This window comes from Tigriopus californicus, chromosome 2 (genome assembly GCF_007210705.1).
Source record: "Tigriopus californicus strain San Diego chromosome 2, Tcal_SD_v2.1, whole genome shotgun sequence".
Taxonomy (NCBI): domain Eukaryota; kingdom Metazoa; phylum Arthropoda; class Copepoda; order Harpacticoida; family Harpacticidae; genus Tigriopus; species Tigriopus californicus.
The window spans coordinates 3411684-3428859 of record NC_081441.1 but is presented as its reverse complement, the minus strand read 5'-3'; the positions used below and the strand labels follow the sequence as shown (position 1 = coordinate 3428859).

General features: G+C 41.4%; 2 protein-coding genes across 3 annotated transcripts in view; one reads left to right on the top strand and one right to left on the bottom strand.

The window, feature by feature from the left end:
• LOC131893606 (orexin/Hypocretin receptor type 1-like) overlaps positions 1–7081 on the bottom strand; it is a 34436-nt gene extending 27355 nt beyond the window's left edge. For both annotated transcript variants that reach the window (XM_059243698.1, XM_059243699.1), the window contains exon 1: positions 6857–7081. The gene's annotated coding sequence lies outside the window, so the exon portion shown is untranslated. The remainder of the gene's footprint in view (positions 1–6856) is intronic.
• A 3844-nt stretch (positions 7082–10925) lies between these two features.
• The window catches only part of LOC131892865 (sushi, von Willebrand factor type A, EGF and pentraxin domain-containing protein 1-like), a 44480-nt gene continuing 38229 nt past the window's right edge, over positions 10926–17176 (top strand). Inside the window, exons 1-8 of the mRNA XM_059242725.1 lie at positions 10926–11349; positions 12019–12212; positions 12277–12495; positions 12602–12845; positions 13510–13716; positions 13788–13938; positions 14383–14562; positions 15032–15246. Coding sequence (XP_059098708.1) covers positions 11187–11349; positions 12019–12212; positions 12277–12495; positions 12602–12845; positions 13510–13716; positions 13788–13938; positions 14383–14562; positions 15032–15246 — 1573 coding nt within the window. The 5' untranslated portion in view covers positions 10926–11186. The remainder of the gene's footprint in view (positions 11350–12018; positions 12213–12276; positions 12496–12601; positions 12846–13509; positions 13717–13787; positions 13939–14382; positions 14563–15031; positions 15247–17176) is intronic.

Below are 17176 nucleotides of genomic sequence, written 5' to 3'. Positions count from 1 at the left end.
CAGAAATCGAGAGAATTCAAAATCCGAGAATTAAGGCAAACAATTAACCACAATGACACTCGGACTCAAGCCCCTTGTTTTACGAGACCGGGGTATTTCAAATACATGGCGAGTTTTAAAACAGGGTGCACATATTTGATGTTCAACTGCATTATCGGGATGTACGGAAAAGCCTATTTGTAATAGCTAGGAGCTGTTGAAAACATCTTAATTCCAATAAGAATTTTTTTTGTGAATATTTTGGCATTTTTGTCAAAAAGTGAATATTTAGACGCTTTCAATCGTCGTAGGTAATATTTTTTGCAAATTTTCTATCATATTTTGGCGATCCATGGTACCAAACACGTGAATTAGTAGATTTTTGGTGCCAACTCTAAAGTGGGATGGTGTCTAATTCAAAGCATCATGGCCTCCAGTAGAAATATGGCGGGTTTATTGAGAGGGATGACCATTCAACAGAATAGGAAGAAGGGTAAACATGAGTTTTTGTTGTGCTTTTTTAATGCAGCTGGGCCATCCATGTACAATACTAACCAGAGTAAGTATGATTCAGTGGAATTTTTTACTATGGCAGTTTGATGGCTGCAATATTAACGGGGTGTTTTATAATGAAACCGCTGCAGGCTTAGGAACACTGTAGAATTTTAGACTTTAGAGTAAGATTTTTCAGAAATTTCAGGATGTGCCTGAGGTATAGGACCAGTATTGAACACAGAGAGCTAGAGGAAAAGTTTAACATTGATTGATTGGTGCGAAATCTATTTAGTAAGTTTGATTCAACCAGGCTTCTTCTTAGGTCAAATCAATCCATTCTGAGGAAGCTAATTATCTGGCCACCACTGCAGTGATATTTTGTCTCCATCTCGAAGAACTTGAGTACGAAAATTGAACAAAAAACCTATCTGACCAAACTCAAAGCCAAATGTGCATTTCCACAAAAAGGAATGCGAAGTCTTGCTTGTAGTTTATGCATTTCGATTAATGTAAACATTTTTAAAATTTGCCAGCTTTTCGATTAAAACATAATGTTAAATATTCCGGAGTGCAATGTTTTTAATCCGCCAGTAATAGCATTAAGCCACATAATTGCGTCCCGTACCCAGACAAATGTTTGTGCCGAGTTGCGATGTCTATTAATCATAGCAAATTGCTAATGCATTTGGCAATTGGGCCAATACTGTTTTTGTTGCTGTGATTTGATATTTGTGATTCATTTTCAAAATTATTTCTAGGGCTTCCCTTTCGGTCAAAATTTTGATTTTGCGATCTTAATCAGTGGTTTACACTTTATGCACATTTTCTCCATTGCAATTAAAGCAATATTTATATGCCATTTATGCACGCAAAAAACATTGCAATTAAAAACCACTGCTAAAGGTACTATATCATGTTGTATTTTATTTTTTCATTTTCATTTTCTTTCACGGGTTTGTAACCACTACCAAAAAGATATAGAGCGTCATAATTCACAAAGTACTTGGTCATGTACGTAAAGTGTTTGAATTAGCCGCTCTAGGGCACCCTTGGATCATAGGAAGAAGAAACATAGGAGAGTTATAAATCGAGTTCGGTGTATTTTTTTTACTGCAGCTGAATCGGTAACCTATGGACAATGCAAACTCCAGCTGATGGATAGCAGCGCCCCTACAACCAGAAATTATACCCTATCAGCCGTTCAGCTGTCACCCATTCGCTCTGAAAACGAGTCTGCCTGGCTAGCTCGCATTGCACTCTCTAGGCTTTTCTTCCTCAATGCTTGGATTTCTATGGTCTGGGATCGTGACAAGAAACGATTTTAAGCCACGTTTAAAAACTTAGCAGTTGGTCTTCTGATTGAGCACCAACTTATACCATAGAATTTCAAGCCCTTCATTAGCTAAATTAGGTAAATGCAAGTGCAGTTAAAATGAACACATTAGTTAGACCTCGGAGACATGTGAGACATCATGATGCACCTGCAGCAACACCTTGGTGTTTTTCAGCTCTCGATCTTTCGAACGCGGTTTTCTAGTGTGACTGAATCATCATGATACAAACTATGACATTTTAATCCTTAGTCGTACAATAAATGCAATGTTGTAGGCACTTCTCAATTGAGTCTTCTTCAAAAAAAATCAAAAAAGTCTCGTTTTAATCTAGTTGTTGTTATTGTTGTGCTATTTAAGCATCTTACAATTCTTCCACAGTCATAAAAGGGTTCTTAAGCAAGAGGAGCATAAAAAGTGCAAGAAAAACTCGAGAATTGCGTGATTGTGTGCTCAAGAAATAAGAGACGACACAAAGTGAAGCGAAATGCTACTTCCCTGGATTTCTTCGGTCTCCTTCCATTCTCATTTTACGATTGTGCATATTCCTAGAACTATTCTTTATTATCACCTTTGGTTATTACATTGGTCAGCAATAAATAACTAGCCTCTCAAAGCTCTCAACTTTTTCCCTATGATCATGTTGCCAATTAGGGCCAATTGCTTCATGTCGACTGTTTTTTGGCACGCTCACAAAATTGCCCGAAATCCAATTTATAAAAGAATCCAATCAATCTGTAGTTGGACCCTGGCTCAACCAAAATTAATTTAGCCATTGTATTTTTGTTTCTCAAAGTTGTTCCAAGGCACTTCTCGTCAGAGTGGAAAACAAGTCATTTTCCATTGGGTCTCTTTACGTTTCACTGAATGAGCGTAGAATGAGATTGAAATGTAAATTTAGGGGAGCATTCACTTTATGCCAATCTTCCTATTCAGGGCGTAAATTGCAAGATGAGAACCTAGGGATTGCTTTTAGAAGAACTGAAAGTGTTGGAGTGGACTCGCATTTTTCAAAGGTGGTTCGTCCACATTGCGCAAAAAAACTAGACATGCTCAAGACAAACAAAAAAACAGACTCCATTGCAGTCATCTACCAATATTTGGTGTATTTTGCGCATAAAAGGTTATTGTTCTCGTAGGGAAGATGGTGGAATAGCTTAAGGCATTTGGTTTCAACTTGCATTGGGTCGTGGGCTCTATTTATAACAACTTGGAGATCACACAACGTAAATGTCGTGAAATGGTTCTTGAGGGCGAGAATATCTGCAAAATCTTTTTATGACGTCAACTATTTTCTGCTTTTTATGATGGCTTCATCTTAAAAAAGCTGGTCTTCGAGAAAATTTTTGTCGGTTTATTTGTCACTTGATGAGTCTTCAACTTTGAGGTAACCCAAAATTGGCTACGTTATTTACTACCAATTAGTTGGTCTCCCATTTATTCAAGTTATGGGCAAATTGACCTGACCCTGGATGCATGCCATATAGGAAAAGATTAAGTGTATGGCATCAACAATTGCACACAATTGTTTTATTGCACTGTCGAATTGAGTTTCAAGATATTGGAATGGTTCCAAGATTTTGGCATTTGTGATTCAGATTTGCAAGCGTAATTGCACCTGACCCTGTACGCCGAATAAAGAACAAACAATACATCAAATTCCATGTAACATCTATTGGGTGAAGTTACAGTAGCGTAGCGTATGGAAGAAAATAATGGCTCAAAAAATTGGAAATAACAATGCACTCGGTCCCCAAGGATTGATCTGATTATACGGGACGCGTTTTCAGTCCATAAGACGTCCGAGCTGAATCGGTTTGTTTTTGGTATCAATTTTTAGTCTCCGAAAGCTGAAATTTTATTTTCACGCTTTGTACGCCCTACGTACGTAATCGATCTTAAAACATTCATTTGACAAAGAGTGGTCATCAGCAATCATTGTATCAATGAGTGTCCAATCAAGCGTGCTCTCCTACATTCATAAGCCTATTGCGGTTATTCATGAGGAACTTTCTCCAATTCAGAATTGGTCCCCAAAGGCTCTTGGAACCTGAAAGCTAACTTACTCTAGGAGAGGTAAATGCAATCTGCATATGCTGAATGAAACAAGGTCGAGATTAATAGGATAACTTTCTGGTTCTGATCCTAAATTCCAGAGAATCCTGAATTGCTTACTTTTGGTGCGAAATTAATTTCGAACTTTCGTCTCTGTGTTTGGTTCGATTTCGATACACAGATCCTAAGAGCCCTTAATTGACAACTTTTCCAATAAAACCCCCGGTCCATATCGACCCTAAAGCTATCATTCCCCGAGGAGCTTTTTTGTTATTTTAACCGTCAGACTTTGGAAACAACGAGTCTCTAAACGAACCTAGAACCTATAACCTATCCCAAATCAAACAAAGCGATGAAAAAGTACTTTGTTTTTTGCACTCAAATTCATTTGTGATAGTTGCTTCAAACAGGGGTCGAAACACACCCAAGCCTCGGTCATGTAAGAGAAAGAACAAAACTATTGTAGGTGGCAAGTATATGGAGTACAGGCATAGATCAAAATGTTCCGACCTGATTCTAAGAAGCTCGAAAGAAGGGTTATTAAAGTGAGCAAAAACAATTTTGCAACGCTTGCGAAAGAGCAGATTTTCGTTCAAAAAACTCTTCATTAACGTAATGATCTCTTTTGAAGAAACCAGAGTGAACAAACACCTCCGACCTCTGGATGAATTAAAGAGCAAGGCGAAAAGTGTCCGAAAAACAAAGTGCATAACTGCTGAACGTCTAGAATAATTTTGTATCCATCTTGTTTTTTGTGAATCAATTATTTCATCCCGATTCATTGCGTTTCTTGGTTGGAGCATTTACGAGTTAGACATGATCTGCAAATGCCACTGATGAACTGCCATATGCACATTTGAGCACACAATCTCTCACAGTAAGGTGGCAAATTGTCTTTTATCTTCACAAATGAAGGGCTTGCTCTCCTTAGGTTTCCAAAGAAAGTTTGGCCTTTAAAAGATGATATGAGACAAGAATAGTAGCCGAACAAACTAATAATAGCACATAGATTCAAATATGATTGCCCAGTTTGTATTAAATCCCAGATAAGTTTTGCTCATCTAGAGACTTCAGAAGTGCATTATCTACATACATATCTATAAACTCATGATGGTTGGTGACTTTCAAAGTATTCAAACTGATAGAATGATCCAAGATTGTACAAGCTATTTCGTCAACATGAATCATACTTGATTCAGCTACTTTTTTCCCCTCCCACTGAGAATTCCACTAAAATAAGTAAAATGGCCACAGTTGGTATGCAAAAATTGGTGATTTTTTGCTTGCTTCATGCATGAATCATCAAAATGTGGTCACTTTGATGTCATGGCTTAAAGTCATATGTCATTCCCAGGCTCCATACAAATTAGTAAAAAAGACCCATGTCGGCCATCCTTGTTTGTTTCAAACGACTTTGCTCTTTTCCACATGCGAATTGAAAGTGTGTCATCCTTGGAATGCGTCTAAAAAGCAGCTTGGTAAATATTTACGGCATAAAACATTTGCCTCGTGCGAACGCTTTGGTGCAACCACCTCAGGGTGACCAAATTATGTGGACCAACATGGAAAGCGAGAAGGGGTCCAAAGTTCCAACGTTCGTCCCTGGCACCAGACACGGACAACTCCAGTCGATTCTAGCACTCCGTGAACTAGGTACAAAAAGAATAATCGATGGACAGGACTGTCACCCTGAGGAACTTCCGAGAAGGGATGAATGATTGAACCAAACACGTCGTCGAGGGCATCTTATCCTGACCTCTCATGGGCGAAAACAACTCGACTTACTTTGGTTCCATCCCACTTCCCACTTTCCACTTTCTCGGCCCTTCTTCGAGGGCCGTTTTTTCGCCATTAAGTGTTTTCTTTTTAGGCGGCGCAATAACAAACAATCTGGGTTAGAGTGTGGACAAAGAGCCCATCCGAACAGGGCATTATTTAGCCAGAAAGCAACCAGAGATTTGGACCCATTTGGACCCCCCCCCCCTACTGCCGGGCCCAGTGTCTACAAAGTTGATTGTAGGTCTTTGAAATGAAAGAATGAGTGTCATTGTCAAAAGCGGATTCGTTTTCTACGCATACGAAACAGCTTGATGGATATGATTCGTTTCTGGTGGAAGGAATCCAAGGTGACACATGACAGGGAATCTCAAAGAATTCATGAATACATAAATGTGCAGAGTGTGCTTGAGCTCGAGGGAGAATGACTGGCCCTAATTGACCCAAGTCACGTCAGAATGTCTGGCGCTGGAGATTCTCAAAAGGCAATCATGGCATTTTGATTGAAATGATCTTCAAGCATTTTGTGTACATTTTCAATCAGCGAATATTCAAGGCCAGCTCTTTTCATGGGGCTCTTAACATGGTCCGTAGTGGGTTGATAAAATTTGAAAAACAACTTTTCGGTTTCAAAAGGCAAATCTTTTTGGCTATCCGATATTTGAAGTGCTTTCCTTCTATTCACCAATGTTGTTCCAAGTCATTTATCTTGGCAAAGAGAGTGCCATCCAGATGTTCCATTCGTTGATATATATTTTGCCGAGCCTCTTTCGCGTGAAGTAATTAGAAACTGAGCCAATTAAACCGAAGCTTGATGAGAAAATATTCTCCAAACCCAGATAGGGATGGGAAATGGGGAATGAGAATTGGGAACAACCAGACCGAGAAACATGCGCCAGACCTTGGGAGGCTTGAACAGAGCCGAAGTCTAGGGGATCAATTAAAATCAAATAAAGTGCCAAGCAAACAGAAACGCGAGTTCCAAGTTAGTTTCGTCAGTTTTGCGCTTGACAGGATGCATTCCCAAAGAAATTGCAAACCTTCTGCGAAGTCGTCTCACTCGAGACAAACAAATCCCTCCACTCTTCAACAGACTAGATAAACGGATAAATCGCTGGGAAGTAGTCCATCGAGTGGCTCATGCCACAGATTCAAGCTGTTAGGGAACCCACAAGAGAGTATTCCAGCTATGGAGTGGATATTCGGAACAAGGGCCTTACCTGATCTTTCTGCGGATGATTTGCTGGGCTTTTTTTCTAGTTCGGCACCATTTTTACAAGCGGGTGGAACGAAATGGGGATTGAAAAAAATGGGTCACTTTTTTCTCCGTCTCGAAGATGAAGTTGAAGTTGCTTCCTGTCAACCACACAAAAAAGCACCACCTAAGTTCCACCTTGGCGTGGTCCAACCTGACTTCCTTGTCACGCTCTCATTCCTTGTCGGGAGTGCGTCGAATCTGGGCATGTTCTCTGGAACGGGAAATGGCCTCGCCAAAGGCGCTTGAACGGAACTGATCGCACCTCTCTGTTTCCCTCGATTCATTCTGGCCTTCAAACGTGAGGAAAGCGAGGCATAATTCAATGTAATAATGGGAGCACAGAGAGCAGTAGCGGAGAGAGATCATGTTGATTGCTTGTCCCCAGAGGACCTTGGGACGAGATTCTTATCAAACCTTCCCAAATTTATGGGCAGCCAACATTATTATTTGAATTTACGACACGATGCTCTTTTTTTCTTATTTACAGCGAGTAAGCTTCTTGTCTAATCTCTTATCACTCAATGCCGCCTTTCTATTTTTTGTGGGGCAAACATGTTCGTCTGTTTTCCTTCTACGTTTCCATCAAAGTTCATGAGTAAATGAATGACGCTTTTTTTGTTTTGAAAGACTAGCGGATGATTAAAATTAGGATTGCTATACTCACGGAGGAGGCTATGGTTGTCAACATTGCGGGAAAACATTAAATCCGGCTCGAAACTTGTTTTTTTCAGTCGTCAAAAAACTGACAATAACTTTTTACTAAAGTTTTTGATGATTCCTTGAAAGGAGTTCGCATTCCTGCACCTACAAGGAACTGATTTTTTTCTGCTTCATGAGTCTCTATGAATGAGTTAAGCCATTGGAAAGTGAAGACTTGAGGGTACCGCATCAGTCCAGAATGCTTGCTGCATTGCCTATTACTCGCTAAAAAAAGTGAGTCGGAAATCTGGCTCGCGAAGCCCCAAAATAGTCTTCAACTACGGCTCCATGAAAAGTGAAAGCCAAGTGTCTCTTTTGGCCTCTCCTCTTTCCCAGTTCATCTCATCATTTTCTTGGTCGAGAGGGCAAGAAAGATCAATATTGACACCAACTTAAAGACCACACACGCCACACATACATACACAAGTCTGTCTGAGCGCAGAGGACTCATGAGCTGTGAGAGAACGTAATTGCATGGAAAAAAACACCAAGCCTTATCTAGGTTTGCAAATCTTGCTTTAAATATGTACGACAAAGGATATTGCTCAGAAACCAAATGGTTGGTTGAGCTGAGGTTCAATTTCGGTCTGAATTATTCAACCATGTCTGTTTCTGGTTTGCAATGAAAAGATTTGCCAAGATCTACGGAATATCCAGACTTCCTTTTTCTCAACCATCATATTGTGTTCGCAAAGTCCTTTCGTTGCCAGAGATATCCAAAAAGTCATCTTAAGTCCCAGAAATCCTAACTTTATACCGAATCCAAGTTGAAGCAATCGGATAAAGGTCAAGGGCTGAACTTATGAACGCAAATCCGCTTTACAATCTTGTAAACCAAGGAGAGTACAATGGCTGAAATTGTAGAGCACCCTTAGGAAAATGAATTAGAATAGATTAAAGCGAGATAAGAAAAAGTGGGCTTTTGATAACGTGATGTATCCTGATGATAAACCATCAAATCAAAAATCAATGGAGCATCCCTCAATATTACGATAATTTTGAAGATTTGAACTGAATGAACTCTAACTAAAAAGTTACTTGAAATGCAAATTGAATCCAAAGTGAATCTACGCATACAGTTCATGTATTGTGTAATATACATTGGAGTACTCGGAAATCCCAGGTGATGAAACAAAGCTGTATGCAAGTTCGAAATTATATGTTCTTGATGAAATACACATGCATTAAAACAGCAATCCAAACATTTGTCTCATTTCTTTAATGCGGGAGGCAGACAATTATCATGCATAAACGTTTACTTTGCCGAACATTAAGATTGAACGTATGAAAGGGTGAAAGTTAAAAAGCATTAACGTTAATCGATAGATTAATAGGGGATGTCAAGTAAAGGAAATTCAAGGAAAAATGTGGTCCGGCACCCTGATTTTGGGTATTTTGGGGAGAGAGAACTAAGACAAACATCACAGTCAAGTCGCACCATTCGCCCATTGAATTTTCCATAATCGAGTGATTTTGAGTGAGTTGTGTCACAAAACCCTACTAAATGAGCATGTTTGGTGTTAACTAGTGAACGCACTATCAAATTGGCTCAATACCACAATGCTAATTGTCTAGACAAGCATGTAAAATGGAAAAAATGTCAAAATCCAATGCATGCGCAGTGTGGTTTGGCTGGGCATGTTGTCTTTGATTTTACTCCATGGAATAACGTCAGTTGTCCATGAACGCGTTTACTTGACTAGCCCTATTCTATTTCATTTTGTCTGACATACATTTAGCCTAGATTGTTTATATGTTTACAGCCATTAGTAGCTCATGTCAAGGTCAACGCACTCTCAAGCTTCAGTTGCTTGCCCTTGCTGTGTCTCCATCTGGTAGAGATTTTTAAAAGCATGATAGAATTACCCGATAGGATGGCTTATTCTTACATGTAGACATCCTCTGGCACCCTGACGACACCGAAGGGCAAAACGTTCCCAAGAAAAGTAAACAGCTATTATACTTGGTTTATGAGTTTAGATCCCATGTCAAAAAACCGGCAATTTGTCGCTCCACAACCCATTGTCTAGTAGTACGAATAGCTATGATTCATCGCCGTTCAAGATGATGACAAAAAGACATTCTTCCGTCCTCAAGGAGGAACTGGAATATCTAGTTCTCTGTCCGTTCTAATCAATGTAAGGGAACACAACACTTAACATGTCACCCAATCAAGTGGCAGACATTGATTGTACCATTGATAAAGATCCTCTCTCATTCAACGCAAGTCACTCGGACTTATTTTCTTTTACATAAAACTTGAAGCCTGAGTGGCAGAAAATGAATTTTCAAATGTCGAAAACCCAACCTTCTCTAAGCGACAACATACGATGTCATCAATGAACCAGATTGAGTGTTCAAGCATTGGATACGAGGGAGGCAAACATATCAATGATTTGGATGCCGTCCCCTCCCTTCTCAAAAAAAATGACTCGTACTCCCATCCAGCTACGAAGTCGCACTCTTTGGTGGCGTTGACAGTTTTTTTGAATGAGATCATTGCTCTCAAATAGACGTTTGCAATCTTGATCGCTTGAGAAAATGAGGTTTTCCACTCAAGATCTTGAGTGGTTCAATTTCAAGTAGTCTCATATTGCCACTCTATAACTTGAGCAAAGGAGCAGGATTGACAACGTACTTCTTTCAAGTGCATTCCTCCCCCCACCAAGTTTAGCCAAATTTTCCCCCACCCAAGATTAACGAAAAGCGTTGCTTGTCCCTCGAGGAGTTTATGCCTGGTCCAGGATGTCAGTCGTCCTTTAACGTTTCTCGGTCGAGATCGGAGAGAGTGATGTGCGAAATCCCAAATGCATTGTGAAATTACCTGGAACAAGATAGATCAGATTCCGAGCCGTTGTTCTACTCCCGACTATTTGAGGATGTATATCCGGCATGCTTTTTGCCGCTGTCTTCAAGTCTTCAAAGTCTTTGTTCATTCATCAGGCCAAAGACCTCGGAACAAATTTGGACATACAGATGAGCGCTAGCTCGCCCGCCAAGGCAGAAACAACTTGGACCCCGATTAGGACCACTCCACTGAAAAGTTCTTGCACTTGGACTGACCGAGAATCGTATCCGGAACCAGGCTTGTTCAAGGTCAGAGAGGAGGAGCATCATCGTCCACCAGAGACTGTACAATGTCAGATCAAAGGTCGTTTGGTGACAGAGGACAAGAAAATTCGGTTGATAGATCGCCGGCAATCTAACGTACTCAAGAAGTGCATTGAACAAGCCGGCTTGTCCGCATCCACCCCCTCTACTGTATCTCTGTCCCCTTCTCTCTCTGTCTCCCTAACTCTCTTTCTGTCTTGAACCGATCCTCCTCCTCGTCGTCTTGTTCCCCTTGTTCTTTGGAAGTGTACTCAATCAAAAGAAACTGCTTCATCTTCTCCTGGATGGGATCAGTTACTTCTTGTGGACCCATTCCGAACAGATCCCATTCGTTATTAAGCGTTTTGCAACATTATTATAATCCCGGGCGACATTCCCCGTCGACTCCGGCAGTTCTCGGCTCGGCAGTAGCAATCGTGTCGAAAATTGACTTGTCATGTGCAATGCCTGGGAGAGCCAAGTGAAAGACGAAATAGATTAGAATGAGGCGACGTGAGGTGATGTTTTTACCCTTTCTCGTGGACGTTTGGCTGCTCGTTCTTTTGATTTACGGGAGTGGTGGTCAAGTGGAAGCGAATGCTGCCGCCACGACATTGGAGGAAAACGAACGGTTCCCTTCCAAACTTGTACCTGACAATCTCCAAGGTAACCTAAGGATGGATGGATGCTCTTTCCTTGTACTCCTCTAGGTCTGCAAGTGATCATATAGGCGTACACACATTTTTTTGTAAACTTACTGTCCATTGCTAGATTAGAAAACTACATGGATATTTCAAGTGTGGCTCGTATTTGGTTTGTATTCGGTGGAACACCCATCGTACGGTAGTGGCGGATGCGGATGTCGTCTTTTCTACCCTGGATATAGGACATCACGTTATATTCAATGGTTTTATTGTTAGTCATCGAACATGTTTTCCTTTTAATCATGCCTCCCGGGAAAACGCGATATGAAGTTGTTGTGTTTTTTGGAGGTCTTTTTCCCCCACCACGATCTTGCCAAGATCCAACGAGAGCACCGAGATGGTCCCCGCCCCGTGTTTGGGGCATCACTGGTCTCTATCCAATAATGAATACTTTGGGGGGCACAATTTTGGCCTTTTGGGACGGTAAACACGCCGCCAGATGCCAGTAATCCTCGAAGATTTCCTTCCAATGACAATCAGGAATGTGGCTTCTTGATGCGAGATCGATTCCAACCCGAGAGATGGAACAAAACCTTGTCACATCTTGATAACCTTATTTTTGTCGAGAGGTTCCCGCCTGTTTAAAAAGGGCCCTCTGGCCTTTCTTTTTCCTTCTTTTCTCGGGACTCAGGCGAACTCGGTGGTCGATCGGACTTGACGCCCCGACAACCCTCCAAGGTTGAGAATTTGGGCTCGATTCTGAAGCGAGGAGTGGCCAGACTGAGGAACCATCCCCACCAAGAAGTGGATCTCGTTTTCCTGGTGGATTCAAGTGCCTCCGTTGGAGCGGAGAATTTCCACAATGAAATAAAATTTATCAAAAAGGTCAGTGGGCTCTTGGGAGGTAAGATAAATGGTCCTCTCACTGAGACTGAGTCTGGATGTTCAGCTTCTAGCGGACTTCACCGTGTCCTTCAACACGACTCGGGTGGTGGTGGTCACGTACAGCTCCGTAGATCAAGTGATCCGTCAAGTGGATCACATTTCCAGTCCCTCGCCCCTTTTCCAGAAATGTTTCTTGCTCGACGAGGAAATCCCAGCCATTTCGTACAACAGCGGAGGCACTTACACCTTAGGAGCACTCATGCAGGCCTTGGACGTGCTCCAGGTGAGGAGGGGTGGCGGGGTTCATTTCAAATTCTCAACATCCCTTGGGCTGGCTTCATTCCAAATGCAGTCATTGCTCAAATTGGGTGCTTGGAATGTGTTTTCAGCATGCTCGAACGTATTCGACCAAGGCCGTGTTCCTCATCACAGATGGCTATTCCAATGGTGGAGATCCAAGACCCACGGCCGACCTTTTGAAACGCCTAGGCGTGACCTTGTTCACTTTTGGGATCCGAAATGGCAATGTAAAGGAGCTTTTGGCCATGGCCTCAGAGCCTAAGGCCGAGCATAGCTTCATCTTGGATTCGTTCCAAGAGTTCGAAGCTCTCGCCAGAAGGGCCCTTCACGAAGGTAAAATCGAACCCTTTCTCCTTCAGGGCAATTGATTCGTGGTTTAGCGGTGATCATTGTCATCATGTCAGAGCGACGAGCCGAACATGATTCATTTTTATATTAGACTTCATTTCAAGTTACAATTGGGCCCATTCGTGAGTTCCAATTGGACGGGCGAGAAGCGTTTGAATTGGCATTTGAGGTTGAAAGTGAACTAAAACGAACAAAGGAGTCAAACCCTCTTCTACATACACCAAAGCTTCAAGAACACGTGGTACATAGAGTACAGGCTGTCTGAATCAGGTGTCTAGATCATAATTTATAGGGCTGCAAAACTCAAAACAACAGTTTCTTTTCTTCTTAATCCCTCTTTCTTTGAAAAAAAATCCTTTCACAAAGGAAACTCAAAGAACATCCATCGTTTTCAAAGTTACCCATTTTTCACCCCAAAACTGACCAGATGGTGGTGGAATGGCCTCTCAGTAAAAAAGGTCTTTCATTCACAAAGCTCAGCAAATGAGGTAAAAAAACTGGTCTTGGCAACACTGGCAAAGAAATAGTACTTTTTTTTAATGTCAAATGGGATGAAATATTACCCCCCCCCTTTTTCCTCTATAGTTTAGAGATCAGACTTCCTCTTACTTCCTTTCTAAACATGCCAATTTATATAAACCTGCCTCAGATCTGTCCTTGGGTGGATACGAACCCGAGTCTCCAACGGCATGTTCCAAATTATGTGCGTGGAATGACCTGTCGCAAGTACCCGTCTCCAGTGGCTTTTGTTGTGATCCCCGAGCCATGTGTGCCTGTGGAACACACACGGGTCAACATTTATGCCTTTGTCCACCGGGCTATTTCGGCCAAGGGATCCAAGAAGGCGGATGTCAGGGTGAGCATGAGTAGATGATCCTGTTCCCACCGTGGAGAGCCATGAGTCATGATGTTCCATTCAATCTCTAGCTTGCCCAGAGGGCACTTACAAACCCCAAGTGGGTCCAGGGGAACGGGAAAGTTGTCAAAGGTGTCCTTTGCCTCATCAAACGAGCCCTCGAGCAAGTACGAGTCAAGAACAATGCTCGTGTCAACCCGGATTCCATATGAGCGAGGGAAAGTAAGCCTCAACACCCGCATACTGCCTTTTGGGAGTTGTTTGGAAACTGTCATTTCGGGGACATAGATACGGCATTCGCCATGAGGGGGCTTCGACGGAAAAATAGGGAAAAATGGGCAAATGAATCTGAATTAACATGGCTTTTAGTGTTAAATAGCGCCAATTGGCTTGGATAGACGAAAGGTTTGGCCAAAATCACCGATGTAATTTGACGGTTAAAATGCGTCCAGGTCAAGTGTTATAAAAACTTGAAAAAGGAAATTGAGATGAGGAATTCAGTTATTTGAGTTTTATCGTTTCTGAATCATATGTATAATAATGACTGAAAGTTAGCTAAAATGAGTACCCTGTTACCATCCTGAGGATGGGCCTACTATATTACTTCAATCTATTGTCGGCTAATGAAGAATTGGATTGAAGGGAAAAAAACTCATCAAATTTCAGATGCCAGAGACTGGACTGTCCTCCCTTGTACCCACCGGCCAACGGCCATTTCATCCGCGACCACTGCATTAACGTGTTCAACTCTGCGTGCGGCATTCGGTGCCATTCCGGCTTTCAACTTCAGGGCTCGGCTGTGCGGACTTGTTTGCGCAACGCCACATGGAGTGGAACCGAGACGAGGTCTGTGTTGACAATTGGCGCCTTTAATTGGCAGCTGTCTGATGATATCTGCACAAATTTTGGGAGGTCATTGGGGTACTTTTCAATACAGTAGGGGGACTAAAAAACCACGATATAACGCGCCATATTAGACAAAAACCTTATCTAAGGTTTCAAAAAGTCTTTTGTAAAAGGATATTCTAATTCATTAAAATTAAGTCTAAAAACACCTTTCTTTCGGCTATACATATTTTTTTTAGCACATCACTGAGTAAAATTGTGACAGTTTATGAAATTGCAATGCTACATGAACCATCCCTTTAATGGATAGATTACTGTAATTGGAACTCTAATTCAATCCCTAAAGAAAGAATTATTAAGCCTCATAAATTTGTTGGTGACGCCATCTTCCTTTCCTGCTTCAATGTCCCAAATATGAATGTGGCTTGTCTAATTGCCTTTCTTACCCCTGATGATGTGTTCGAAGCAGGTGTCTGGCCAAGTCCTGCCGCTCTTTGAACGCACCCCGTAATGGACATATTCAGTGTTCCACTACCACGAGCCCCAATGCCATCATCCGCCATGGTCACGAGGTGGACACGGAATGTCTCTTCTCGTGTCAGGTGGGCTTTCGATTGGTCGGGTCCCGACGACGCTCCTGTCTGCCCAATGCCCTCTGGACCGGACTTCCTGGATATTGCCGACGTAAGTACAAAACCGAAGGACGCTTCAACTGGAAATTATTTCAAGATGAAGGACCGTTCTAGGTATTGAACCTTTTCAAGGGTAAGGACCAGAACCTAATTTTTTACAGGCAAGGAGTGAATCTTAGATCGAGAAAAGGTCGTACCATACTACATAAGTCGGATATTTTCTCGATCTAAGACTCATTCCTTCGCTTTAAGAGAATAGGCACATTCAATCAAAAAGCAAATAGACAAGAGTATGTTTGGTGAGCAAACGTTTTTAGAACATATGGGTGGCAAGTGACAACGGAAAGGCTCTCTGGGAGTAGTTTCCCGTTGGGGATGGCGCAACCATCAATCTGCTGCAATGAAAACCTCAATAAAACCTGAATTGACTCTACTTTCTTTATTGTTCAAAAGTGAAGGCCTAAGTGTGACAGACCACTTCAGGGTGTCCAAACTCATGCATTGAATTCGCGGTCAAATTCCTCTACTAGGTGTAATTTCTTTCTTCTGCCTTGCTTTGTCGAATTATTATGCGGCTAATTTAGAATGGAAGTAGAATAGCAAGCAAGTTCATGCAGGGACTCTAAAGAGTCCCTGCTTTAGTGTCCTTGGTTCATGATGTAGATCATCCAAGGACACTAAGGCAAGGACACGCCACTTTTTGTGATCACCAAACCTTTCCCGCCAAGTAAGGCCTAAACTTTTGCTGATTAAGTTTTTGAATGTCAATTATTGGCATAAGTATTGAAAAAAAAATTGCGACGGATATCATTTTCCTAACCATTGATGGTATGTGCTTCAAACTAGGCATGTAAATGTACTTAAAATGACTTGTCTTAAAGTACAGCAGTTGAAAAGTGCGAATCAGGTTTTCTTGAATTAACAAGAATTTACTCTAAACAATCAGTCAATACTTTTTTGCTAATAATATTATTTGTAGAAAATTGTTTCAGAAACCGCTTGACCAAATTTCAAGTAATTTGGTTCACTTGTTATAAAATTGTAGTTCTCACTCTGGGAATAACCCTCAATCCAAAAGTAGACATTTTGTAGCTCTGGGCGACATCATGTTCTTTAAACTCATTTGGATGCTTCATAATCATGGAATAATACATCTTAAGAGATATGACGCCTGTTTTATTTGATTATTTTGGATATTTTGGATGCTTTTTAAAGAAAAGTTGTAATTCTAAACTTCAAATAAAGATCTAGTGTACTGTACTTTGATATTACTGTGTGCCCCTTAAATAATGCCTGCCTTTTATGCAAACTTTCTAAAAAAAAGTATAAATTTAAACTCTATATTAAAAGATAATTCATTCATTTTTCACCAATGCCTGATGTTTTTCGTCAAATGTGTTGATTGAGACCCATTTTCATTGTCAAAAAAATGTTCTCGGACTTTTAGCCTCTTTGCTTTTCACCTCTATGTCAGTTATGGACAGAAACGTGATCAGAGCCCAATGGCTGAGTCTAAGAATAACCAAGAGGCTCAATGATAAAAGTGAAGAGCCTCGTAAAGGAAGCTCATTTATCTTTGTCATTTTTTCCCACCAAGTTGTATTGTTCATGCCCACTTTCGTTTGGGGGGACGACAAAGATGTCCTGCGATCGCTTCTGGACGTTAGATGGTTGGGAACAAAACCGGTGTACTTCGTCATACAATTGACGGCGCTCGGTTTTTCCGATCCATTGGGTGCAGATGTCGATTTTTCCGACATGACTGATGATTGAAATGGACAATAATTTGACCTATTTGTATCGCAGGTGTTGTTCACCTGGGAATCATACATGTTGTGGCATGTCTCATATAAGTCTTAACTCACATGTAACGAGGTTCCAAACTTCTCAAGTCCTACAAGAGGAGTGAAGTTCCACGTGGAACGTGATCCGACTCCTAAGACCTGGGATCATAGTTTTTGACCCACCAACCCATCTGACCG